The 27,611-nt window shown below is 56.6% G+C and overlaps 1 protein-coding gene across 6 annotated transcripts in view; it reads left to right on the forward strand.

Moving 5' to 3' along the window:
- STX2 (syntaxin 2) overlaps positions 1 to 27,611 on the forward strand; it is an 80,418-nt gene that overhangs the window by 44,379 nt on the left and 8,428 nt on the right. For 2 of the 6 annotated variants that reach the window (XM_045041704.1, XM_045041706.1), the window contains exon 11: positions 15,961 to 17,897. The exons of 2 other annotated variants lie outside the window; for them this stretch is intronic. In XM_045041704.1, the coding sequence (XP_044897639.1) occupies positions 15,961 to 16,221 (261 nt within the window). In that variant the 3' untranslated portion in view covers positions 16,222 to 17,897. Of the gene's footprint in view, positions 1 to 2,073; positions 2,104 to 15,960; positions 17,898 to 25,429; positions 27,387 to 27,611 lie in introns of those variants that run through there. 2 more of the 6 variants (XM_023241264.2, XM_045041708.1) reach the window with 2 other exon arrangements.

Below are 27,611 nucleotides of genomic sequence, written 5' to 3' on the forward strand. Positions count from 1 at the left end.
ATCTTAACAATTACCCGTGAAAACTTTGAGGCAGACGAAATCAGCCATCACTTTAAGCCATCCTTTTGCTGACAAATTGGGGCGGGGATAACATGAGCTTATTTGACCCTCAGCAAATCTAGGTAGAATAAAAAATTTTTTTTTTTAATATCGGTAAACTTGGCCTGTCTCAAACCAACAAACTCAAGTTAGCTTAAACACTGAATACGTTTTACTTGGGTCCACTGAGACAATTTGTTCCCCGTTGTCTACTTTTCACCTGGGGCACCGGTGGGGAAATCTGAACTGTGTGTGGTCTCACGCGCGACCTCTGGGGGGAGGAGGGGCTGCCGGTGGCCTGGGCATCGAGGAACCAGTTCTGCAGGCCGCCCCCAAGTGGTGCAGAAACAGGAGGAAGGGAAGGAAAGGCAGAAGAGGGGAGGTGCCAGCAGAAGGCAGAGAAAGAGAGCTCCCAGTGGACCTAGTAGGACAACTCCAGGAGGTGATCAGGCTCGCCTTCTGCCTCTTGTGGGGCGGGTCTGCCCAAACGAACCCGGGTTCTTACCAGTCGTACGGGCAGTGCTCCCCGAGCTGGTTCCTGAGCCTCACAGGTTCCATTGGTGCACACGGGGTCCTCACCCCGGTGCCGGGAGGGCCAGTCTCCTGCGGATCAAGGGGTCCGCCGGCGCCAGGTGAGGCCACCTCACCCGGCGCCCAGAGGTTCGCATCCCTGGCGGCGAAGGAGGTGGAAACGCACCGTCCCTGAACCCCGGACGCGGGCCCCTAAGTAATGTAGCAGGATTCTCGCACAGACAGTCGTGACACCGAGGCTTTTCTTTCGGGAAGGAACTTTATTCCTGTCAGCACCGCCCAGTTGGGTTCGTACCCAAAGAACTGAGCCCCGAACGCCACGTGGCGTAGTTTTTTTACATATTTTCCACTTCTGTGTCTCCCGTATACGGTAACCCACAAACACGCGGTCCGATCGAGTGGTCTCGTGTTACAAGGTCGTGAGGGATGTTGTCACGTATGTGCATAACCGGGTTGGCTGGAGGTTTTCTTTCTTTCCGTTGGGAGGAGACCCGACCGCTGTACCATTTCCCACCCCTGCACGCGTCCAGACTCCGCGTCCTCACTGCGCTGGGTCAGGTCTCTGGAGAGGGTGTGTGTGCTGCCTCAGTGTGGTTTTCGTTGGCATTTCCCCACTGTTTCTCGCAGCCAGGCACCATTCCTAGGTCTGTTTGGGTGAAATACCCATTCAAACCTCTTGCACGTTTTTAAAACTGGGCTGTCTCATTTTTGAATCGTGAGAGTTCTTTGTGTAATCTGGTGAAATTGGTTTTTTGTTTTTTTTTTTTTTTTTTTTTTAATACAACTTGTGTCTTTCAAGGGCATTAAGAGAACAAAAGAGAAAAATGTGCTTAGAGCACCTTTGATATTAGCACTTGGGTTTACCATTTCTGGTGCTCTGTATTTCTTCCTACAGGTGATAATCACTCCAAAGTCACTCTCAGCTCAAAGGACTTCCTTTAGTATTTCTTTTTATGTTTTATTTATTTTTGAGAGAGAGAGAGAGACCGAGCATGAGCGGGGGAGGGATCCGAAGCAGGCTCTAGGCTTCGAGCCGTCAGCACAGAGCCCGACGCAGGGCTCGAACCCACAAACTGTGAGATCATGACCTGAGCTGAAGTCGGACGCTTAACCGACTGACCCACCCAGGCACTCCAGGACACAGAGTTTCTGTCTACTGTTTTTTTTTTTTTTCCCCCTGAGCAAGGACCTATCAACGTGAAGTGAATAAACCTTTACAAAACATTTAAAGAAGAAGGAAGAGAGTTTTATTCAAGCCCCAGTTAGGACAGCTGTCCAGGATACACAATCTTCATGAAGAAGAACATGCTCTGGGGAACATTTGCTGCCAGGTTATGTGTGTATATAGGACATAAGGTTACAAATCATCGTGATGAAAGGCATTCCAGAGAGTTGCAGACTATCTTATGTGTTTAGAATGTGCTAGGCTGCATCTTATGGGAACTTACCGAGCTTTTGTCTTTATGCTTGAGTTTTTTTTTTTTTTTCTTTTTTCTTTTTAAGGTTATTTGCTCATGAAGCAGATGTTCAATGTGTGCCCGGGGCAGAAACAGAGCCCCTGCTTTGAAGTTAATGAGTCCGTCTGACCTTGGTAGATGTTAAAGGATAGCTTCACTGGGAGCCCTGGGGCAGGGCCCATGAACACAAAGTTGAAAGTTTCCTTGAAAATTTCCTTTGGGTGGGAATGCAAACTGGTGCAGCCGCTCTGGAAAACTCTGGAGATTCCTCAAAAAATAGATGTACCCTATGACCCAGCAATAGCACTGCTAGGAATGTACCCAAGGGATACAGGAGTGCTGATGCATGGGGGGCACTTGTACCCCAATGTTTATGACAGCACTTTCAACAGTAGCCAAATTCTGGAAAGAGCCTAAATGTCCATCAACTAATGAATGCATTAAAAAATTGTGGTTTATATACACAATGGAATACTACGTGGCAATGGGAAAGAATGAAATATGGCCTTTTGTAGCAACGTGGATGGAACTGGAGAGTGTGATGCTGAGTGAAATAAGTCACAGAGAGAAAGATGGATACCATATGTTTTCACTCTTATGTGGATCCTGAGAAACTTAACAGAAGACCATGGGGGAGGGGAAGGAAAAAAAAAGGTTAGAGAGGGAGGGAAGCAAACCATAAGACGCTCTTAAAAAACTGAGAACTGAGGGTTGATGGGGAGTGGGAGGGAGGTGAGGGTGGATGATGGGCATTGAGGAGGGCACCCGCTGGGATGAGCACTGGGTGTTGTATGGAAACCAATTTGAAAATAAATTTCATATTAAAAAAAAAATTTCCGTTGGGGCCGCCTGGCTGGCTCAGTCATTGGAGGTGCAAGTCTTGGTCTCAGGGTTGTGAGTTCCAGCCCCACGATGGGCATAGAGATTACTTAAACTCTCAGAAAAGAAAAGAAAAGAAAAGAAAAGAAAAGGTCTTTATTTTATCAGCACCCACCTTAATGTTGCTTCACACATCTTACAGTGTGTTGTTTAAAACCAGACCGGGCACCTGGGTGGCTCAGTCGATGAGGCGTCCTCCTCTGGATTTCAGCTCAGGTCATGATCTCATGGTTTTGTGGGATCGACCCTGTGTGGGGCTCCACACTGGCAGCACAGAGCCTGCTTGGGACTCTCTCTCTGTCTCTCCCTCCCTCCCTCCCTCTCTCTCTCTCTCTCTCTCTCTCTCTCTCTCTCTCTCTCTCTCCCCCTCCTTCCCCTCCCCGGCTTGTGCTCTCTCTCTTTCAAAATAAATAAGTAAACTTAAAAAAAAAGCTCAGAGATTTTAGATACTGTGTTTGTTCTCTCTGCATTTTGTATCCCTTCCAGGGCATCCGGTAACCGCGTTTTGACCCCACCCCGAGGTCCATGGGGGCTCGGCCTCTTTGCTGCTGACTTGTGTCGCTAAATCTGTGACATGTGCCCCGGGGTGTGCCGCTGCTGATCCCCCCCGGGTCAGTCAGTGATGGCACAGAGGTGGCTCAGCAGCCCGGAGCCAGGACCACCGTGGGCAGTGACTGCCAAGCTCAGGCTGTTCTCAGGTCGCCTCAGCCCTTCCTTTCTCCGCCCCGCCCACCCCCCAGGTAGTCCTGTGGCGGGCCAGGTGTACATGCCTGCAGGGCTCTGCCCACCCTCTCCTCTGCCCTCCTCTGGCCCCAGAGGTGACCCCCTCGGGCCACCTCACACGGCCTCCCGCCCTGTGATTTCTGGCCTGGTTCGGCCACTGGGAAACGCAGGGAGGAGGAGACGGTGGGGTGTGGCTTCCCCGTCCCCACCTTTGTTCAGGACCCTGTCTCTGTTAGCAGCCAGTGCAGACCAACACAGTAGACGTTTACCGTTCCCTGCTCTGGAGGTCGGAGGTCGGGAACAGGGTGACAGCGGACAGGGAGGGCCCCCTCCTGGTGGCCCACTTGGTCCCGTGGCCTCACATGGCACGGAGGCCCCTCCGTGACCCTCGGGACGCGGTCACCTCCCGAAGGCTCCCCTGTGAACACCTAGGCGCCCCTTGCCTTTCATCACACACACACACACACACACACTTACACACTCACAGACACACTTACATGCTTACACACACTTACATGAACACACACACACACACACACACGCACGACCTTGTTGATACCCTGACACCTTGCACATCCCAAACTGTGATACCCAGGAGAAGGCCCCAGACCAGGCCTTTGCCACTCACTCACTGGGTGATTATGGGTGTGGCCAAACCTCAGGGTCCAGTTTCCTTATCTGAAAATGTGGGGATTGGGAAGGTTGACCTCCTACCCTCCCCCCCCCCCCCCCCCCCCCCCCCCCCGCTCGGTTAGTTCCTGGGGTCTCCTGCATGTAATGAATGCTCTGGAAGGCCCCTCCGGAGCCTCCTCGTGGAGGGGGTCTATCACTGACACAGCTAGAACTACTAAAAAACCAGTCGAAATGACTTAAAGAAGGAAAGTTTAGGATTCCACAGAGTAAGAGATTTAGAGACAGGACAGTTCCGGATGGACTTAATTTCCTGAGTCCGTATCTCAGGCTGGCTCTCCTCATGGTCACAAGATGGCTGCCAGGGATCCAGGCACCGACTGATACGAAGTGTCCACGGGAACAGATAAGATTTTCCCCCATGTCCCTCCTCCGCAGCCTTGCCCCGCAGACTTCCCCTAACGTCTCCGTGGCAGAATTCGACACATACCCACCAGCCACATCGGTTAGCAGGGGAAACGGAGTGGCCGTGGTTGGCTTTGATCAAGCACAACGGAGCGGGGGCCACTGCCAGCCCCCGCACAAGGTCACGTTCTGAGGAGCGAGGCGGCCTCTGCGTTGGCGACCACACGCGTGCAGGGAATAGGCCCTAACCGCATGGCTTCCTCGATGACTTTTCCTAGTTAAAATTCGATTTCTTTAATTTGTTGAGATATTCTTGGTGAGTTTGGTTTTGTCAGAGTCACTGTTTAGATTTCTTAAAAAGTTATCTCGAACATTTGCGAACTGGTCGACTTTCACGTAGCCAGATTCCTGTTTCTCTCACGTCTGAGGGTCTGGCCGTGTGGGGTCGGCCACTGCAGCCGGGAAGTGTCTGCCCCCCGGACGAGGCTCGGGCCTTGTGGCTTGCTGCGGTCCCCCCACTCCGCGTCATCTGTCGCGGTGCCCGCCTCACCCGGGGGCGTGTCCTGCCCGGCCCCCTCGGGTGGTGCACTTTGCCGATGCTGGAACGGGCCGTGGTTTCGGGGGGCAGCGTGGTCAGTGGGCCGTGTGACCACCACTCTTTGCTTCCCACTGTGCTGCCATGGGTAGGGGCTGCTTTACCAGTTCCCAGCGGAAGTGCCCTTGACCGTGGCCTGGTAATCCAGGCCCCCAGTCCCGGGCCCGTGACGACCCCAGTGATGTCTCGCCTCCCACAGGAAAGAGCGTCTTTTTTACCCTCTTGAGCTGAAGGGTGATTCAGTGTCATCATCAGCGTCTCAGGCTTTAGAGCCAGACTTTGTGGGTTTGAATCCAGACTCTGCCACTCACTTGCTGTGGGGTGTTGAGCAAGTTACCTAACTACTCTGTGCCTCAGCTTTCTTATCTCTTAAATGGCTTCGCTAGGAGGACGAAATGAGCCATAAGGGTGCCGTGCTTAGGGGTGTGCCCGACACGTAACGAGTGTGTGTGCTATTATTATGATGTGCCTTTACTCTGTTTTTTTTCTTTTAACTTTCTCATCGGGGAACAGGAGTTTGGTTTTACCTTTGTATTTCTACAAAAGGTCTATTAAAGTCATTTCCCCCAGACTGGGAAAAAGACATCCCTCCCGGGATGAATTCCTATAAGGGTTTCTCCCAAACTAGAAAAGATCACCGAGTGGTGAACATAAGAGTTGATCCCTGGTTCTGGGGACCCTATGGCCAGGGGCGGGTGTCCTGTCACCACAGCAGCACTGGGACACGACCCGCCTGCAGCGGTCCGGAGCTGACAGGTGGGGGCTGCGGTAGGGGTGCCGCCTTCCTGGGGCAGGGGGCCCCGCAGACGGCAGGGGCAGCGGCCCTCCCTCCGTCTGCAGGGGACTGTCCGGGAGCCACACCCAGGACCTGGGAGATGAGTCCTGAAGGCAGAGGGGAGGTCCCAGGCACGAGCCTCTTCCCGGGCTCCTCCCGCAGCCTGTCTGGGTTGGTGGACACTCCGTGGCCACTTCTGCTGGCGTCTCTGCTGGAGGAGATTTTGGTGGTTTCCATCTGTAGGTGAGATCGAGGGCTTGCTTGCTTCCATGGTCTGTGGCGGCCTGGCCGTTCAGTGGGAGGATATGGCCACGGATCTTCCTGTGTCTGCACCAAGAGGAGTTGTCACGGTCCCTGGGCCGGGGCCTCCAGGAGCCTGCCATCTGATTGCCGTGATGTCCCGGGGGGGGGGGCGTGGAACTGGGGGCTCAGGGTGGGCAGCAGGATCCAGACTCCACGTGGACAGATTTGGGTGCCCTCCTTCCCCTTCCCTGGCTTCTGTGGATTCTTAGGAGCCGCTTTCCAGAGAGAAAATTCTGGGACACCTGTGATTCTGAGCGGCTGCAGCGGGCATCCGAACCGTCATCTTCGGGAAGAAGGGAGGGTGGGCTGCGAGCAGGCTGCAGGGGGAGGGGTGGGCAGACAAGGGAGGTGGGAACCCCCTGCCCCCCGGCTCATGCCTGCTCCCTGTGCAGAGGGAGTTTTCTGACTTTCCGTCTGAGCGGGAACCACAGACTCAGATCCTTCATCCGAAAACTTATGTGGTTTGTTTCACGTGCTTTTGAGCTTGTGGGCTTCTGACGTGGGAGACGGCAGTGGTATTCTTCCCCCACAAAGAAACGGACATGCTCTCCACTCAAACATGAGGCTCTTTGGCCCGACAGGTGTGTGCAGACGCCGGCCTGTTGGGCGGTATGGCGTGTGATGGGGACAGAGTGCTGAGCCGTCCGGGTAAAGTCCCTGTGCTCACAGGGCCTGTCATCTAGCGGAGGCAGACGGACAAGAACCAGTGATGAAGTAGAAAATGTAGCACACTGGGTGTGGCGGAAGCCGCAGAAGGGGGTGAGGGGGGCTGGGTGGGGACACCGTGCATTTGAATGTAGGACACTCTGGAAGGTCAGACTGAAAGGTGATACCCCAGCGACGCCATGAAACAGGAGCATCTGATCTGTTTGGATTCTGTGGGCAGGGGTTCCAGGCTGAGCAAGCAGCACGTGCAAAGGTCCTGAGGCCGGTGGCTGTCTTTGGTGTTGCAGGCCTGGCAGGTGGTGGATCGGAGACAATAGTGTGTGTGCATATTGGGGGTGAGTGGATGGGGAGCCCGTCACTCAGCGCCCCGCGGGCCTTCGCAGGAACCTTAGCCTTCTGACAAAAATGGGAGCCTTGACGGTCACGTGCAGATGGTTGGTCTGGCTTTCTGGTGCTGGAGGCATTGCCGGACTCTGGTGTTGAGACCTGTCCAAAGGGCCAGTCAGGAGGTGATGGCAGTGCCTTTTACAGACTTCAGCAGAAGGACTGCTAGATCCGTATGCCGTGCAAGGAGATCCTTGGACACGCAGACATGCTGGCCATGGGCCCGGGGGCGGCTCCGAGGGCTCTGGCTCAGGGCACTTGCCGAGACCCTCCCTGCCGTGGGAGGCCGGTGCCCACGCTGGGCGGCTTGCGTGTAGGACACGTGTCTTTGCCCACCTGCCGTCTCCTGCTGGGGAAGGTGTCCTGCGGGAGCCCACTGTGCCACGGACCTCTGCAGTCTGGCCCTGGGGAACATACGTGGCCGCATAGAACAGGACGGTCCCCGGTCCTGGGGTTAGCAGCTGGGCCGCTCTGTGAACAGGCCGACTCTCCCCACGTATAGGGGAGCGAGAGCCTGGTTCCCACGCTGCACCTGCAGGAAGGTCCGGGGAGAGGTGGACAGAAAGAAGGAAACGGAGGGAGGGGCCCGCCCACCGAGGAACTGAGGTAGATGAGGCACAGGGAAGGGACAGGAGGGGCGTTGTTGGGGCCATGGGCTGTGTGGGCCTTAGTGAGAGCAAGGTTTCCAGATGCTCAGGATCTGGGATGTTAGGAAGGACCCATGAAGCAATCGCCACCACTTCTCTGTAAATCTGGTTGCTCCAAAATAAAAAGTAAACCAAAAGAGGGGCACCTGGGAGGCTCAGGTCATGATCTTGCCATCTGTGAGTTCGAGGCCCACGTCAGGCTCTGTGCTGACAGCTCGGAGTCTGGAGCTGCTTCAGATTCTGTGTCTCCCTCTCTCTCTCCCCTTCTCTCTCTCTCTCTCTTTCTCAAAAATAAATAAACATTAAAAAAATTTTTTTTAAAGTAGACTGAAAGCATTGCCACGGATTATGAGTCAGATACCCCGAAGGTGTTCTAAGAGGCCAACCTGGAGGTGGTGACAAAGCGTGTCCCCATGCGGCCAGCTCTGAGGGGCCGGTTAATGGCGTTTCTTCCTTCTATGACTTCCCACATTCTACCCTGTATTTGCCTTCAGAGGAAAGTTTGAGTGGCTCCTACCGAATTAGGACCAAACCACCGGTGACACAGCCAGGGTCACTGGCCTCAGTCACCTTTCTGGGGACATCTCTCCACCTCTTGTGATGCATGGGAGGCCCCGAGAAGCGGTCTGAACCTCTCGGCAGTCACATAATTTTCCCATTGCCTGCAGGGTGGGCTCACGGGTGGGTGGTGGCCGAGTCGGGGAGGGGAGGGGTGGGGGTCGGCGAGGGGCGGGCCAGATGTGCAGGTAGGGCCTGGTGAAGGGTATCGGGGGGGGGGGGGACGTGCGGGGCCCTGGTTAGGTCTGGGGGAAGGCAGCCTAGGCCAGGGAGGCAGGAAGGGCCGAGAAGGATGGACGCGTCGTCTGGCAATTCGGGAGCGGGGGGAGCAGCCTCGGTTGCGAGTCCACTTTTACCTCCAGAAAAGCAGAGAAAGGAGGGGCCTCATCTCCAGCGGGGAGAGGGTTTGGCAGCCAAACATTTTCTTAGCATTGTGGTAAAACGCACGTGACATAAAACTTAGCATTTTGGTTATTTCTCAGCGCACACGTCAGGGGCGTTAGGCGCTCGTGTTGTTCTGTCGCTGTTCCCCAGCATCTCCAGGATGTCCCAGGCTCCCACAGGGACGCTCTGTCCCCCTGCATGTTAGCCTCAGACCCCCACCCGCTGCACCTGCACGGGGGCGGGGCACCTGGGACACGGGCCCCCACCCCCGCCCCTGCACAGTTGGGACACGCCCCCCTCCCCCCACCCCCTGCACCTGCACGGGACATCCCCAGCATCGAGTGCAGTACCCGCCACGGGACCCGTTCAGGGCTGTGCTCGTGGACAGCTCGGATGGATGGACGCAGGGCAGATGGAAGGAAACACCACTAAGCCTTCTCGCCAGATTGTCTAGTTTTCGGCCCGTTTCCGCCCTCTGGGCCTCTGCCGGCTGGTGGGGAGGCCTCGAGGCAGAGCCCAGCGTTCCTCGGCCCGCGCAGGTGCCCGGGACCCCGGCGGCTGTGGCTGCGCATCGGACGCGGGACGCGTCCACCACCACGCGGGGGCCGCCGGCAGCGCGGGGACCCCCGGGAAAGGGCAGGCACGGCCTCTGTTCACCTTTCTGTCCCTGGTCTCCTCCCGCCCCCACCCCGAGGGAGCAGGTTCTCGTGGGTGGCGGGACAGGGAGTGAAACCACCTGCCGGTCCCCCCGCGCTCCTGGGGCACAGCGCCACCTGGTGGTCCCCGCTTGTGTCTGCGGTCGCTGGGACCGGCTGTTCCTGGGGCAGCGCAGCAGGTGTGGGGTTCAGCTGCCCCCTGGAGACGCCCTGCCAGGCAGGAGGGCCCCCTGGACGGATGGGGCGGGACGCTGATGCCCACAGCCTGCGCGCTGGAGGTGCAGACGGACGTTGAGCCGTCATAGGCTGAGCGTCGTGCAGGAGGCGGCCTCAGGACGCTTGTCCAGCGACGTCCTTGTTTTGCTGGGGGTGGGGGTGAGCAGGGAGGTGCGGGGACCTCTCAGAGCCGGACAGACCATCCGCCCACTCGTGATTCCCAGGGGTGAGGTTGGTTTCAGCGCCACTGAGACCACGTGGATGAGAGGGGTTGGGGTGGCAGCAGGTGGAAAGTTTGGGGGCGAGTTCTAGAAGGGAGACTGTATCCTGAGTGGTCAGAAACAACACAGGGGAAGCATCGTACAGAAAGCAAACCGGTGCCCCACGTGGAGGTGCCCCCCTGACAGGCTGTTCTCTGCACAGGTCTGCAGGGGTCAGGGGTCTGGGCAGGTGGGGGCGGGGGCGGGGGTGGAGCATGACAAGCAGGAGGGAGCCCTCTGTCCAGTCCCTTTCCTGGGGTGGGACCAGCCGTTTAAGTCACCGTGGTGCTCTGAGGGTGGCAGGACCAGGGAGGACAGTGAGCCCAGAGGAGCCCCTCATGCAGACGTCACCTTCCCCACGTCCAGGCTTGTCTGAGATGGCTGGCGGGGTCAGGCAGGTGACGCACCCGGCCGGCGAGAGGCCCGCAGGAGGTGCCGCGTGGGCTCAGCTCCCGTGTCTGTCCTGCCGGAAGCGAGGCAGCCCTGCTGGAGCCCTGGAAATGGGGTCACGTGCTGGGGATGGCGGGGGCCTCCGCGAGTCCCCACGCCCGGTGCCGAGCTCAGGCCCCATTTCATAAGGGAGAGACTGCTGGTCCCAACTCCAGTCCACACGACCAGGCACGGTCCACACCCAGCCTTCCTCCCTGGGGCCCAGCTCTGTCACAGGGTTCGGACGTCCGGCGCCCCCCCCCTGGGCCCCCCATGTTCTCCTCGGTCTCCTCTTAGCATCCTCCCTGGGGCGTCCCCATCCACACAGACACTCTGCAGAGAGCACTCCTTTCCCGATGGCACCAGCAAGTTCTGGGGTGACTCCCATCAGAAGACAGGGACAGGGAGGCGGGGCCGGCTTGGCCAGCCTGGGTCGTGTGCGCGGCCTGGAGCCGGGCAGTGGGGTCAGCACCCCCTGCGTTCACGGATGGAGCACGGCCGAAGCTGGCTCTCAAAGGGAGGAGAAGGAGGTGGGTACTGGGTGCAAGTTTGTGCACCCCAAATTCGTGTGTTGAGACCCGGCCCCAAGTGTGATGGTCGTCAGGTGGGGCCTGGGGCAAGGGATGAGGTCGTGAGGGTGGGGCGGGATTAGCGCCCTTGTCAAAGAGACCCCAGAGAGCACAGCGAGCAGAGGGCCGCCCCTGAGTCAGGAGGGACCCGCCTCTGGTCCTCGCAGCCTCCGGAGCCGTGAGAGGTCATTGTCTGCTGTCCACGAGCCGCGCAGTCTGTGGGACGCGGTCCCAGCAGCCCGAGCGGATTAGGACGAAATACACACCCCGCGTGTCCACTTTGCTGTCTGTGGCGATCCCTCCCTCGAGGATTCGCTGCCATGTGACAAGTAACCCATGATCCAGGGCTGACCGGTTCCCACCGCGCTCTCTCAGGAACGGCTGAGTGGGGTCCGCGAGGAGGCCCCTTCCCTGCCGTCTGGCGGTTCCTGGTGGCCGTGGCTGGGACCCAGTCGGGACAGCTGCGCGTGGCCTCTCTGTGTGGCCTGGGCTTCTGTGCGGGTCCCATAGTGAGTGTCCTGGGTGGGGGGGGGGGCGGGCAGCCGCTGCTTCCCCTCTGTGACCTAGGCTTGGAGGTCACACGTTGTCACTTCTGCGTGGTCGTCGGCCAGCCCGGGTTCAAGTGGCCAGAGCAGAGACCCCACCCCTGGATGGGAGCAGGGGCCACGTCCTTGTCAGGAGACCCTGTGGGGCAGGGGGGCAGGGCCGGGCTTCCCGGGAAACAAGATCTGCCTTGTGTGCTCTCTGGTGGCCTGGTGGCCGGGAGCCCCCACAGCAACCTGCTGCCCCCAACAGCGTCTTCACGGCCCACGTTGGAGAACACTTGCTGGGGGGGTAAATGGTGCCCCCTACCCGTGGAAATATATGTCCACGTACTGAGCTGCGGGACCCGTGAGTGTGACCTTATTCGGGAATACGGTCTTTGCACATGTGATCATGTCACAGTGAGGTCCTGACCCAGGGGCTGGAGGCCTTCTAGGAAGAGGGGGTTTGCAGAGAAAGTCACAGGTGGAGAGGGGCCCTGCGAGGGCAGGGGCAGAGGGGACTCACCGTGAGCCAAGGAGCCCAGGGGCCCCCAGGGGCGGGGGGGGGGGTGGTGGTGCAGGGGAGGGTCCCCTACAGCCAGTGGGAGGTGCCTCCCACATCAGGACTTTGCACTTTCAGCCTCCTGAACTATGGGAGACCATATCCTCCCTTCCCTCCTCCCTCCCTTCCCTCCTCCCTCCCTTCCCTCCTCCCTCCCTTCCCTCCTCCCTCCCTTCCCTCCCTCCTCCCTCCCTTCCCTCCTCCCTCCCTCCCTCCCTCCTCTCTTCTCTCCCCTTCTCCCTTCCCTCCCTTCCTTCCCTCCCTTCCTTCCCTCCCTTCCTTCCCTCCCTCCCCTCCTCTCCCTCCTCTCTTCCCTCCTCCCTCCCTCCCCTCCTCCTCCTCCCTTCCCTCCTCCCTCCCTTCCCTCCTCCCTCCCTTCCCTCCTCCCTCTCTCCTTCCCTTCCCTCCTCCCTTCTCTCCCCTTCTCTCTTCCCTCCTCCCTTCTCTCCCTTCCTTCCCTCCCTCCCCTCCTCTCCCTCCTCTCCCTCTTCCCTCCCCTCCCTCCTCCCTCCCCTCCCCCCCTTCCCTCCTCCCTTCTCTCCCCTTCTCTCTTCCCTCCTCCCTTCTCTCCCTTCCTTCCCTCCCTTCCTTCCCTCCCTCCCCTCCTCTCCCTCCTCTCCCTCCTCTCCCTCCTCCCTCCCCTCCTCCCTCCTCCCTCCCCTCCTCCCTCCCTCCCTTCCCTCCTCCCTTCTCTCCCTTCCTTCCCTCCCTCCCTCCCTTCCCTCCTCCCTTCTCTCCTTTCCTTCCCTCCCTTCCTCTTTTCCCTCCTCTCTCCCCTCCCCTCCCCTCCTCCCTCTCCCCTCCCCTCCTCCCTCCCCTCCTCCCTCCCCTCCTCCCTTCCCTCCTGCCTCCCTTCCTCCCTTCCCTCCTGCCTCCCTCCCTTCCTCCCTTCCCTCCTCCCTCCCTTCCCTCCTCCCTTCCCTCCTCCCTCCCTTCCCTCCTCCCTCCCTTCCCTCCTCCCTTCCCTCCTCCCTCCCTTCCCTCCTCCCTTCCTTCCTCCTTTCCCTCCTCCCTCCCTTCCTCCTTTCCCTCCTCCCTCCCTCCCTTCCCTCCTCCCTCCCTCCCTTCCCTCCTCCCTTCCTTCTCTCCCTTCCCTCCCTCCCTTCCTCTTTTCCCTCCTCCCTCCCTTCCCTCCTTCCTCCCCCCTTCCCTCCTCCCTCCCTTCCCTCCTCCCTCCTCCCCCCTCCTCCCTCCCTCCCTTCCTATAAGCAGCTCTGCAAAATACATTTTCACACGTGTCTTTGTTTTTTTTCTCCTCTTTTCTTCGAGACCCGGTGAAGGTGTTTGACGTGCTGTGAAAATGCTGCCAAGAAAGTTGTAAACTCAGTATCGTCTCCTGAGCAGCTCTGGTCCCGTTGGTGGCTGTTTGTACTTCAGTCTTTCTTCTTCTTTCTTGTTTATTCGTGTCCTTTGCCTTTGTCTCGGGCGGTTTCGCCGTCGGTTTCTTCTCGAACGCCAGGGATCGCTCGTCGGTGCCGCCATTTGGTGCTGTTGTCTTTGGCTCCCGGCGCCTGAGATAACGGCCTGACGCAGCTCTCTGTGACCGTGCCGAGTGCCTTTCGAGTGGCTTCACTCCTGACGTCCGCGAGAGATACGTGCCGCCATCGTCCCCTGTGGTGCAGGCGGGCAGGCTTGGGGACGCCGGGCCCCGGCCCCTTGCCGTGTGCTCCTGGGTCTGGGGGTGGCCGAGCCGGGACCCCGGCCCCATGCCCTCGGCCTCCACACCTGCGTTCTCCACCACACACCCCTGCCCTGCCGAGCGGCTGCTCAGTCGCGTCCCCGTGCACGTACATGTGACGTGTGTGTTCACGTCCCACGGCCTGAAGCAGCCTCCCCGGGCGGCCGGGAAGCTGGACACCTTTGCCGGAGCGGGAAAAGCCGGGGTACGGTTTGCGGCCTGATCGGTGGTTCTGAGATCCCACTGGTTGATCTGTACTTTTAAACACTCCGGGAATCGCACAGAGAGGGAAGGACGTTCCCGGGGAGGAGAACGTGGTGCCCGAGGGATGAGAAGTGAGCACGGACGAGCACCGTACCTGGGGCCACCCGACTGGACCTTCCGCGTTCTGCCCAGGACTCGGAACGAGTCAGGAAGAGCGGGACCAGCCTGTGCGGACTGTGGCCCGGGAATCTCTGACACCCACTCGGGGTGGGGGTTCGAGAGAAGGGAGGGATTTATCGCTCCGCGGTCCAGGCGGGGCGGTCTGTCCCATGTTCCTCTCGGCCCTGCTTTCCTTTATGTCGACGGTCGTCAGCGTGGGGTTCCTGGGGCACGGCCTTTACTTCCACGTGGCAACTGTGTTTCCTCCCAGTTTTGCTTCAAATACGTGGTCCTCTGGGGCTGTCTCGCCTCCCAATTTTGATAGATGTGAGTGTGGGAAACGTTTCATCTCATTCTAACCTGATGATGAGTAAAACCATCAGCTGGCAGATGGTCAGTGCCCAACCTCAGCGATGGGGAGGCAGCAGGGACTGGGGTGGGTTCCGTGGGGGGGGGATGGCAAATGCCAGCCCCCTCAGAAGCTCCAGCTCCCTCTGCCAGCTAGCAATGTGGGATCGGTTCCAGCACCTCCGAGTTTCCAGAAGCTGGACATCGGGGTCTTAATGTCAGCCCTCCTTGTGTGTAAATGTTGCAACTGTGTTAATTTTTTTTTTTAATTTTTTTTTCAATGTTTATTTATTTTTGGGACAGAGAGAGACAGAGCATGAATGGGGGAGGGGCAGAGAGAGAGGGAGACACAGAATCGGAAACAGGCTCCAGGCTCTGAGCCATCAGCCCAGAGCCTGACGCGGGGCTCGAACTCACGGACCGCGAGATCGTGACCTGGCTGAAATCGGACGCTTAACCGACTGCGCCACCCAGGCGCCCCACAACTGTGTTAATTTTTTAAAGAAAAACTGTCTTATATGGGTCAAATGTGGGGCAGACTAGGGTTAATCTCTTTAAAAAAATTTTTTTTAAATAACATTTAAAAAATGTTAAATTTTTTAACATTTAAAAACATTTAAAACATAAAAACAAAAAACGAAAACATAAAAAACATAAAAAACATAAAAAACATTTAAAAACATTAAATAACATTTAAAAAAATGTTTATTTTTGAGAGAGAGAGACAGAGTGGGGAGGGGCAGAGAAGGAAGGAGACACAGGATCTGAAGCAGGCTCCAGGCTCCGAGCTGTCAGCACAGAGCCCGACACGGGGCTAGAACTCGTGAACTGTGGGATCATGACCTGAGCCGAAGTCGGACGCTTAACTGACTGAGCCACTCAGGCGCCCCTACTAGGGGTAACCTCTCAGATAGTGCCCTTAGCCCCCAGGGTGGGGAGAGTCCAGCAAAAGGATGAGTCCGTGGTAGGCAGGAGCGCGGGCCGTGTTGGCGGGGACACTGGACGTGGGAACTTGAAATGGAGTGGCCACTTCGGAGAGTGCTTTAGCTGTTTATCTGACCCAGAATTTACTCCTAGATATTTACCCAACACAGACTTGTATACAAACCTTTGTAGTAGCATTCATAAGAGCCCCAGACTGGAAACAACCCAAATGTCCACGGACAGGAGGAGGCATATGAAGACGTGGCCCCTGCACACAATGAAACACTTCCAGCAGCGAGGGGAACAGAGCGCCGGGACCCCAGCAGCACGGGAGCCTCGGAAGCTCAGCCCAGTGAAAGGCAGCTGGGCACCAGAGGCCACTTGTCACAGATTTCCTGCACGTGAGGTTTCTTGTTTCAGTTTCTCCATATTTACTTATTTAATTTAAATTTTAGTTAATATACGCTGCAGCGTTGGCTTCCGGAGTAGAACTCAGCGATTCGTCACTTACACACGCCTCTTCGTCAGGGAAATACGAACCCAAACCCCGATGGGACACGACCTCGCACCTGTCAGAGGCCAACAGCAACAACACAGGAAACAGGTGCTGGCGAGGATGCGGAGAGAGGGGACCCTCGTGCACTGCCGGTGGGAATGCAAACTGGTGCAGCTGCTCTGGAGAACAGTGTGGAGGTTCCTCCAAAAGTTACAAATAGAACGACCCTACGTCCCGGCAATCGCACCAGGAGGTGTTTATCCAAAGGATACAAAGCTGCTGATTCGAAGGGGCGCGTGCCCCACGTGTTTACAGCAGTGCTATGGACAAGAGCCAAAGTCTGGAAAGAGCCCAAATGTCCTAAAACAGGCAAGGTGTTTGCCCGAGGCTCGGGGTGGGGACTGGCCGCAGGTGGGACGGGGCCTTACAGCGGGTGAATTGTACGGTGTGCACGTTACACCTCGACAGAAGTGCAGTTCAAGAAGCCACGTCGCCCCCCCACGCAGGACCTGGGAGTATGCATTGTCCTGGGGACACCTTCCCGAGTGTTTCCGGAGTTTGCTCGCAGCCTGCAGAGCACCGGATGGGCAGCAGAGGGCGCCCCACCACAGCCCCTGGGTCCAGGCTTTCTGCCCAGCTGTGGAATGTGGCTTCTTTTTGTCCTTGGCAACTGTTTTCTTAAAAACCTGGGGTTAATAGAATCTGTGTCAATCAAATCCCGTGTTCTCGCTGACCCATGCGACCCTTTAAGAGCTGTTTATCACCGCTTCTGAAGGCGGCTGAGCCAGCAGTACATGAATAATTCGCAAACAATGGTTACCTGGAGGACGGCCCCGCGTGCAGGATCCCTGCCGCCAACGCTTTTGTCGAACGGAGGCCATTCAGGCCCCGCGAGGGTCCCCGGACAGCGGGGACTCTGGTCGATATGTGGAATGAAAGGCTGAGTCTGTGCTTCAATAAGCCGGGCCTCCTGAGAAGGTGGCTTCGGGGAGTTTCCCACAATGCTCGGTGGCGCCCTGTGATCCCGCTGGAGATGGGGAGAGCAGGGCCGGGAGGAAAGGAACGCACAGGTGACCGTAGCGGGCACAGACACGTCAGTGGCCGGCTTGTCCAGACCACTCCCTGTGGGAGCCTGAGCCACTCTAGAATTCCCAATGTTACAAATACAAAAACAAACCACCTGTGCCACGTACATTTACTCAACGCCCCACAGCCGTCTTGTTAACAATCCTCCCTCCGTAAGCCCGGGGCCACCGGGTGGCAAAGAGCGTGAGCTCCCTTCTTCGGTGGCGCCGGTGGGATGGGGCCGGGTGCCGGTGGTCATCTCCCCGTGGGGACCGAGGAGAAGCCGATCCAGGGCCGCTGCGGCACAGACGGCACGAGTTCCAAGCTGGCGGGAGAGGCCCAGGGGAGCCTGGACAGAGGGAGAACCAGTTCTAGAAGACCACGTGATCCAGCTGCACTGAAGACGGTGGCTGGCGGTCAGATTCAAGGTGGCCTTGCCAAGGAGACAGAACGCGGTTGTGAGGGGAGCGGTGTGGCTGGAGCCCCCACCCCCTCCCTCGCCCCCCGGGTCGTCTTGCTGGAGGAAGCAGATTCATAAAGGGCAAGGCGGCCTGATGCCCGCGTTCAGAATCAGAGCAAAGAAATGAAACAGTGTATCAAAGCGGCTCCGGGTCTACCCTCTTCATGGCAACTTTCAAACATGTAAAACACGTGAAAGGATTGTACGCGAACAGAGATGTGCCCGCCGTCCAGATTCTACAATGAACAGAGATGTGCCCGCCGTCCAGAGTCTACACTGAGCACGTCGCTATGTTTGCTTTGGCATAAATTTACCTACCTAGCCATCCCACCGTCCATCTGTGAATTCATCTTATTATTATTTAAAAAAGAGCTGGGTCGCCTGGATGGCTCAGTCGGTTAAGTGTCCGACTTCGGCTCAGGTCATGATCTCACAGTCCATGAGTTCGAGCCCTGCATCGGGCTCGAGGCCTGGAGCCTGCCTCGGGTTCTGTGTCTCCCTCTCTCTGCCCCTCCCCTGCTCATGCTCTGTCTCTGTCTCAAAAATAAGTAAAAACATTAAAAAGAATTAAAAAATAAGCTTTATTTATTTTGAGAGAGAGAGAGAGAGCACGGGGGGGGGGGGCAAGGAGAGAGAGGGAGAAAGAATCCCAGGCAGGCTCCGTGCTATCAGCAAAGAGCCAGACATGGGGCTTGAACTCATGAACAATGAGATCAGGCCCTGAGCCAAAACCAAGAGTCAGATGCTTAACTGACCGAGTCACCCACGCGCCCCTATTATTATTTTTGATCAAAAACATCTTTTCGGATTCTAAAATGCCACACAATTGAAAGGTACTGGCTCGTGTCAGCATCCTAAAATCTTTTCCGGTCCACTGGGTCCAGTTTCGATCCAGTGTCCCTAACGGTAAATGTCCTGGGACCCAGTGTTGCTCGCAAGTACATGACGCTGTTTCAGGATTGCTGCTGTGGGCCAGGCTAACGGAAGGAGCCCAGCTGAGCCGCGTGCTGAGAGAGCGCACGCCTCACTCCTGGCCGAGGGCCGCTGGGCAGGGCGGACACCCACCCGGTGCCACATACGAGGCCCTGCTCTCGGGCTTTCCGCGCACGGGCCCGTCTCAGGCTCACACAAACCTGTGAGGCTGTCCTCCCATTTTACAGATGAGGGGACTGAGGCACAGATCGTTTCGGCAGCTTGCCCAAGTCTGCACGCCTGCCCGTGGCTGGTGTGTACAAGGCCCCCGACAGATGAACTCAAAGCAGTGCCGTTTCTGACCAGACTGGCTGCAGTTTTTGAAAGACGATGGTGCCAAACGTTGGCAAGGATGTTGGGGAAGAGGCGTCGCTCGCGGATGCAAACAGATGCGCCCTGGGAAGAGTTTGGCAAAGTAAGTCAAGAGCCGTAGAAACGCCCGTGTCAGTTGACCCAGGGGTTTGTTCCTAGGGACGCGTTGCAGTGAAATCAGGAAGGATGTACAGCCGAGTTTACGTCCGGGAATGTCCACCGCAGGCTTGGCGATGTTCCGGGACGGCTCTATGAGGACCGTGTTTAAACGCCAGGACTGGAAAGGGAAGCTTACGTAACGAGTGAGTGAGTGTTAAGTAGAACGAATCTGGTTACAGAACAGAATCCGGGAGAAAGAAAGTAACAAGCATCTTCCTCTAATGTTACGGGTTGAAGAAAAGAAGAGGATACATTTAAGAGAACACACATAGTAAAATAATAACACACGGGACACATTGGAACGGTAGGTGCCAAAACCAGGAACAGTAATTATTTCAAAATGGGGCTGTCTGGGGGCAGGAGGTCACAGTACCGTTCATCTTTGGGCTTGTTCGTGTTTTCTGCAGCAGGTGCACATTTACGCACCACGTTAGGAATCGGATGCCGTCCCTCCCTCCCAGAATTGAGGTGAGAGAGAGGCAAGCAGCCCAGGCTTCGTTTGTTTTTTTTTTTCTCTTATTTTTTGAGAGTTAAGGAAGCTTCAGTAAGACGGGAGGGGAACCGGCAGGTGGCACCAGAGGGTCGTGAGGGTCTCCAGCTATGACAGTGGCCGGTGGGATGGTGTGCGGAGCCCGGTGGTGAGGACCAGTCCCAGGTCCCGGTGATGCGGGCAGAGCCAGGGGTGGGGCCGACACGGGGAAATGCGGCTGGCAAGGGCCAACTCCTACCCTCACGTGCACTTGCGCATGCCTCAGGTTTTATAAACCCTCACCTTTAAAAATCAGACAATTTTGGGGCGCCGGGCGGGGGAGGGCTCAGTCAGTTAAGCGTCTGACTCTTGATTTCAGCTCAGGTCATGATCTCGAGGTTGGTGGGTTCGAGCCCCGTGTCGGGCTCTGTGCTGACCGCGGAGCCTGCTTGGGATTCTCTCTCTCCCCCCCGTCTTGCTCTCTCTCTCTGCCTCCCCCCCCCCCAAGTAAATAAATAAACCTAAAAAAATCAGATAATCTGAGGCAGGTGTGAAACAGCGGAAAAGGGAACTCAGGGTGGGGCAGAGCAGTGGTTCGTGGACATAAACAGTGGTGAGTGTTGCTCACGATTTCTTATTTCCAAGGGGAAGGGAGACGGACCCTGGAGAACCACAAGCGGACCTTGTTGGTCTAAGCCCTCACCTGGAGAGGACACCCAAGGAGCGGTAATAGTTAACAGTCATAGCGGTCGGCAGGTGCGGTCAGAGCTGGAAGCAGGACCCCGAGACCTATGGGTCAGCCTCTGGGAAGAAATGGGACAGATTTCTTATCCATTAATGAGCGTAGATACATCTGGTTCAGCTAGATTCTAGAAGCGTTCACTGAATACCTTTGCAATGACGGCGATGATGCACCATCCTTTGCAGAAGGCCGTGCCATGAGCTTCCCACATGAGTGCATCCCGTTCCCGGCGGGCAGGCACGGTGTCGTCACCCCTGCACACAGACGAGGAACGGAATCCTGTCGAGGCGGAAGGGGGTTCCCCAGAGCTAGAATTTATTGCCTGTGGAATCAGTGAGGATAGGTCAGCTCTTGCCACTGTAATAAGCACGTTGAAAACCTCGCCGGTTAACTCCGTGATTATTCCTCCCTCGTGCTGTGGGCCTGTCAGCCTGGAGGAGGGGCCCGGCTGGAGGAGCGCCAGCTCAGTCACGTTCCGTGGGGAACCACGTGTGGACCCGGAACTGACATGCACACACACACACGGGACAAATCTGCACAGAGCGCTGGCCCGAGCACAGCACGTGTTCTGCCGAGTCATGGAGGGTGTTTAGCTGGTGCTTCTCCTCTTGTGAGAAAGGCAGGTGTATGCTGTGCGGAGCTTGCACAACAGTGCTGTGTTAGGTCCTGTGAGTATTTCCGTTTTGTGCGAGAAGATGCCCCCCTTTTAAAACTATTTATGTATTTTGAGAGAGAGAGACAGAGTGCGAGCGGGGGAGGGGCAGAGACAGAGAGAGAGAGACACAGAATCCGAAGCAGGTTCCAGGCTCCGAGCTGTCAGCACAGAGCCCGACACGGGGCTCGAACTCACGGACCGCGAGATCGTCACCTGAGCCGAAGTCCGCTGCTTAACCGACTGAGCCACCCAGGCGCCCTGCCCAACTTTATTTTCTAAGTATATGACACAAGTATATCATTTCTTAGATATGCATTTAACAAGAAAATGTAAATTTTGTAAATTTTTTTTTTCAACATTTGTTTATTTTTGGGACAGAGAGAGACAGAGCATGAACGGGGGAGGGGCAGAGAGAGAGAGGGAGACACAGAATCGGAAACAGGCTCCAGGCTCTGAACCATCAGCCCAGAGCCTGATGCGGGGCTCGAACTCACGGACCGCGAGATCGTGACCTGGCTGAAGTCGGACGCTCAACTGACTGCGCCACCCAGGCGCCCCAAGAAAATGTAAATTTTGGATCCCCCAAATTCAGGACAACATTTTGAGAAAAATAAGTGAACACAGTCTCAAATTGCACTGAGAGGTCAGTGGGCAGAACCTCGAAGTGGGTGTTTTGGAAAGGCTGCCCCGTGTCAGCAAAAGGGCCGAGCATCTCCGACGTCCCGGAGGCACGTCCTTCAAAGCAGCCGTTACAAGAATTACACGACTTGTCCGACGGGAGTGATGTTTGATGAGGTTTTGCTAACGTGACAGCTTGGTACGTCCTGGCAGGATTTCTGTTGTTTCTGAGTGACGTGGTGGGAACCCAGTTGGGGCGTCCGGGTTGACGTGTAACCTGTAATACCTTTTCCCGTGTAAAATGATAAGAAATAGGTCTGGGGGGGCACTTTGGCGCAGAGTTTCTGACTTTTCTGGGAAGGGATTGTTGAGACGGTGAGTAAACGGCATCTATGCGGTGGTGTGGGCATTTGATGGGGCTGAAAAACCCGACAGTCCGAGAGTCCCCGACTCCAGATAAAGGAGCTGAGACCACGCGTCTGGATGTGCTCTGGAGGCGTCCGTCCCAGCTCAGGAAAGAGGACGACCCGACCACTTGGAGGCCGAGGTCCCCGGGGCCGCAGTGGGCGCCCCGCGTGTGTGGCCGGCCCGGAAACAGCTCGCTGCCGCGTCAGCTCCCCTTGGGTGGCACGCGGGTGTTCAGTTTATGGAAGTGTGACGGCACGCCCTGGGAAGTCACCGCGCGAAGCGTGAAGTCCCCAGCGTCCCCACAGAGCGACTTTCTGCCGGTCCACAGGCCCCGGGACTCGGAGGCACCGAGGAGGGCTGCTGTTCCCGAGGACAGAGTACGGACGTCTTTGCCCCCCTGCACGGCGCGGGCGGTCCGGTTCTGGCGAGGGACAGCAGCCGGTCAGCGGCCACCAACGGCGACCATCACAGACTGGGGGCGGAGGGGGCTCCACGTCGACTCTCAGATGGGGGGGTGGGCGTGTGGAGGCCAAGTGCAGGTCAGCGGCGTGGCCTGGCCGCCCAGGGAGAGCTCTGCTGCATGCACCCTTGGGGTCCAGAGAGGGTCTCTCCACCTGTGTCGCTTGGGGGCGTGGGCCGAAGGCAGAGCTGCTGTCAAGGGCACGGTCCTCTTGTGACCGCACTGAGGATGCAAAGGACGGAGCTCGGGTGTGTGAACACCTTTCACGCATCTGACCCGGTCATGCCCCTGATGCTGCAAAGGTCACCGTCAGGGAGGCCTCCGCTCCCCTGGCGTCCCCCCGGCATCCCCCTGGCGCCCCCCTGGTGTCTCCCTGGCGCCCCCCTGGCGTCCCCCCTGGCACCCCCCTAGTGTCCTCCTTGGAGCTCCCCTTGGCATCCCCCAGACACCCCCCTGGCGTCCCCCCTGGAGCCCCTCTGGTGTCCCTCTGGCCCCCCCGGCACTCCTGGTGTCCCCCCGGCGTCCCCCGGCGTCCCCCGGCGTCCCCCTGGCATCCCCCCTGGTGTCCCCCCTGGTGTCCCCCCCTGGCGTCCCCCTGGTGTCCCCCCTGGCGCCCCCCTGGCGCCCCCCTGGTGCCCCCCTGGTGTCCCCCTGGTGCCCCCCTGGCGTCCCCCCTGGTGTCCCCCCTGGCCCCCCCTGGCGTCCCCCCTGGCGCCCCCCTAGTGTCCTCCCTGGAGCTCCCCCTGGCATCCCCCAGGCACCCCCCTGGCATCCCCTCTGGCGTCCCCCCTGGTGTCACCCTGGTGTCCCCCCTGGCTCCCCCCGGCACTCCTGGTGTCCCCCTGGCGTCCCCCCAGCGTCCCCATGGCACACCCCTGGTGTCCCCCCTGGCGCCCTCCTGGTGCTCCCCTGGTGTCCCTCTGGTGTCCCCCTGGCGTCCACCATGGCATCCCCCTGGCACCCCCCCCGGTGTCCCCCCCTGGCGCTCCCCAGGGTCTCTTAGGTGCGGTCTGTTCCCATAACCCCCACCCAGGCCCCAGACCTCTGCCAGTGACGCCTGTCCCGCTGACGCCACGGGAGTCTGTGCGATGAAACCTCCTCCACCCGGTACGGCAGTTGTTTTCCCACTTTTACCGGAACGTACCATTCTGTGCCCTGTTCCTCCGTGGTCAGCTCTGTGCCTTCTGTGATGAGAGCACTGGAGAGTTCCTGAGATCCCTCTCCTGTAATCTGTCTAGACAAATTCCCAATGATTTGGGCTTTCGGGGGTCGTCACGTCTTAACCCAGATGAACACCCTCCGGGGGGAGAATTTTTGACCCATGCGAAACCAGCTGTTGCAGGAGACACATTTGCGCCGACGTTTCCTCGTGGGGCCCCCTCTGGCGTCCCCGTTGCCCTTCACGGTTTCTGCTCCAGGAGTCCTCGGGCTCCGTCCCAGCCTCGTGTGTTTTGGGTACTCTTGTTCCTGGGTCACGCGGTATCGTCCGCGCCCCGTGTTGACTCAGGCCACGGAGAATCCGCTTCTGGAAACAGCAGTCTTCCTTCTTCGCGTCTGTGTTGACAGCTTCTCCGTTGACGTGAACTCTTGTTATCCCCCACAGAGCCTTGGGCTCCTAATGTTTCTGAGTGTGATCCTTCCTCCAGTCCTATCAGCCGGCTGGACAGACGGACCGGACGGGAGGACTGCCGGCAAAGTGAGACGCGTGTGCGAGAGCAGCTGGGCGGTCAGGGGAGACGGGCTCGAATAGCTCATTTTTTATTTATCAGTGTCATGGAAACCCTCGCTAGGGTTTTAAATATACTTTATGCCAGGGTCGCATCTTAAATATATCTGCAGCATATCAATAATTAAGCAGAAGTGGGAAATGTTCAGTTTGGAGAAGGAAAGTAGGAACGAAGGCTTAAGAATTAGTCCACAGTTTAGCTGAAAGTTATCTTCTTGCGGCAGGGAGAGCAGGAAGGAGCCCTAGGAGAATATAATGCAGTGATTGCGATCACATAATAAAAAAGGAAAAAAAATACTGTTAAATGAATTCAAAATGGGTTTGTCAAAAACAGTGCTCCGCTAACAGTCTCTTAAACAAATCAGGCTTTATTTTTCTCACGTGAGGAGACGTTTGACTGTAGCAGCTTCTGGCCATGATTTAACGGGTCAAGGATATCGGGGCTATCGTCGTGGTTCTCTTGGCCTTTCTGTCATAATTGCAATATGGCTGCCACAGCTCCAGCCATTGCATCCGTACTGAGGACAGGAAAGAGGAGAATGAGGGATAACACTGACTTCATCTGTCTCCCTTCGTCAGGAAAGCAAAGAACTTCCTGGAACGCCTCCTTCTTGACACCTGTCAGACTTGTGCTTACAGCTCATTGGCCAGAATCACATAACTCAGCCTCCTCTAGCTCCAACAGAGTCTGGGTATATCGCCACCCTAAATTAATCAATGTCCTACTTACACAGAGAAAAGGGTGAATGGATATCAGAAAGGATTCGCGGTATGTGCCACACTAGCCGAACTTTGCACACCCCTGAGCGTCTCCCCTTGCTTGTTTTGGGAGAGCTACCTGGGGAAGAAGGCAGCTGCTCCAGGCGACTTCCCACCAAACCCGAGGTCCTGAGCTCCGCGGAGAAGCCCAGCCGTGTCGCGCAAGGATGCCGGGCCGGGGCGCCCGGGAATCGGCGCTCGGCGTGGGGAACGAGAGCCTCCGGGCCGAGCCCCTTTGCATTACTGGCCTGTCCTTAAACCCGACAGCTGGGACCACCAGCAGTGATTCCAAGACAGGAGCTCTGTCCTTGCGGTGATGTGGGGATTTTTGTATTTTGTATTTTTGTGGGTTTTTTTTTTTTTTGTATTTTTTCTTCTATTTTAGCATTTAAAAACCTGTTATGGCGACATGATTTAACATGCACAGCAAGAACTTCTTTGTTTAATGGTCTTTACCCTGATTCATCAATTGTTTGTAATTTGCCCCAGTTTCCTTACCATTTAGCCTCCCTACCCGACTATTGTCTATCCACGCGTAGGGAGACATTTGCCCCCAGAACCATCTACTTGAACGTAGACTGCAGCTACCTCGACCCTTTATTCCTGAACATTTATTTTTCTAGGAATGAGGACGTTTACTTACACAATCACGGTACAGTGATCGAAATCTGAAAATTTAACATGAGTGAAACATGTTACCCGGTCTGCAGTCCGTGTTCTAATTTGATCGATTGCCCGAGAATGTCCTGCGATGCTACTGTGTTCCCGGTCCAGCCCCGACGCGGGACCCACGCTTCAGGCTCTCATGTCTCTTCAGTCTCCTTCAATCCGGAACGGACCCCAGCCCCTCCTCGTCTCCCGTGACCTTGACGTTTGTGAGGAGTACGGCTCGGTCTTGTGGACCGTCCCTTGGTTGGGGTTTTGCCCGATGTCTCCTCAGAGCGGATTTGGTGATGCCTTTTTGGCGTGGCTCCTGCGGCAGTGATGCGAGCTCTTCGGAGGCCATCGTGCCACGAGGCACGTGGTTTCGGTCTGTCCTCCTTCTGGGGATGCTACTTTGGCTGCCTGGTCAAGGTAGTTTCTGCCAGAGGCTCTCCACCTTTACTGTCCTACCCTTTGCAAGTAGGGAGTAATTTGTGTCTCATCCATACGTTAGGGTGATACCCATAATTTCTTTTGTGGGGAGGGATATTCTATCAAAACATTTGGAAACCTTCGCCCAGGGAATAGCAAACTTTTTCTTCTTTCTTTTCTTTTCTTCTTTTAAGTAGCCTCTACGCCCCAGTGGGGCTTGACCTCACGACCCTGAGATTAACCTGGTGAGCCAACCAGCTGCCCCAGAACTTTTTCTGTCAAGGGTCAAACAGGAAACGTTTGAGGCTGTGTCGGCCACACAGTCTCTGTCACAAGTCTTCAGCCTTGCCGTGACGGCGTGGAAGCCGCCGCGGACATATGTAAACAAATGGTTGTGGTAGCGTTCCAATAAAACTTTATTTACAAAAACAAGTGGTGGGCCAGATTTAGCCCGTGGGGGTATGGTTGGTTGACCTGCACCTTATACCATCAACTGGTCCACTCCTGAAAGCCAGGAGTTTTCTCTTATGGGTGATTTTCCTACTCTTAGAGGGTCTGACCTAGAAACTTTCGGGTCCCAGTTCTCAGTGCGTAGATTTTTCAAAGGACAAGTTGGATGGTGCAGTAGGCCGGTATATAATTTCCAAGGTGTTGAGGTCACAACGGCCCAGTCCCCTCTGGCTCTGTGAAGAGGTTTTCTCCTCAAGACTGTCAAGAGGAAGGACCCCAACAAGAGCTCAAACATGGGCTTTATTTGCTTTGCACAGTTTGAAATTAATCTGGATTATTTTTGGTGGGGCTTGAACGCTCCTTCCCACATCGACGAGTTCTGCTTGACCCTGAAAACGTATTTATTTCCCACCCTTCAGTGAAATCTTGACAGAGGACCCCTTTCTAGAATTCCTCCTATCTCTTAGGCCGAGAATGCTAAATCCCAGATGGAAAATTCACCAAACCAGGATGTTCATATTTGGTGCTCCAATTAGCCACGTTCCAGGAACGGAAGCTTTGTCACACTCTGGGGAGCCTGTGGCCTCGGAAGGATGTAGTCGTTAACTTAATCTGTTTAGTGTTTGGTTCTGCAGCACAGACCGGCTCTGGACCGCGGTGCTGTGCCGGCGGCCGCTTCTGGGTCGTTCCAGAGCCCAGGCTTCTAACTGCAAGCTGTTTGGGGACCGGCACCGGAAAGAAGGCAGCTGAGGGGAAGGCGTGTGAGCTGTGTCTTGGGAACAGGAGGCTTGAGTGCTGGCTGGGGACAGTCTGTTGGTTTATTTCGCAGGGAGGGAGGTTTGGGGAACATTTGCACCATGGGATTAGCGTGAGGTTATCATCCGTCCGGTACGTCCAACATGCTCTGCTAAGAGCGGGGTTCTCCTCCTTTTTAAAAAAAAATTAAATTCAAGTTAGTTAACATACAGTGTACTTTTGGCTTCAGGATCAGAGCCCAGTGATTCTCTTCTTACACCCAGTGCTCATCCCAACAGGTGCTCTCCTAATGCCCATCCCCCATCTAGCCCATTCCCCGCCCCCCCAGCAGCCCTCAGTTTGTTCTCTGTATTTAAGAGTCTCTTAGGGTTTGCCTCCCGCTCTGTTTTTCTCTTATTTTTCCTTTCCTTCCCCTATGTTCATGCGTTGTGTTTCTTAAATTCCACATACCAGGGAAATCATATGATATTTGTCTTTCTCTGCCTGACTAATTTCGCTTAGCGTAATACCCTCTAGTTTCATCTG

This window comes from Felis catus, chromosome D3 (genome assembly GCF_018350175.1).
Source record: "Felis catus isolate Fca126 chromosome D3, F.catus_Fca126_mat1.0, whole genome shotgun sequence".
Classification (NCBI taxonomy): domain Eukaryota; kingdom Metazoa; phylum Chordata; class Mammalia; order Carnivora; family Felidae; genus Felis; species Felis catus.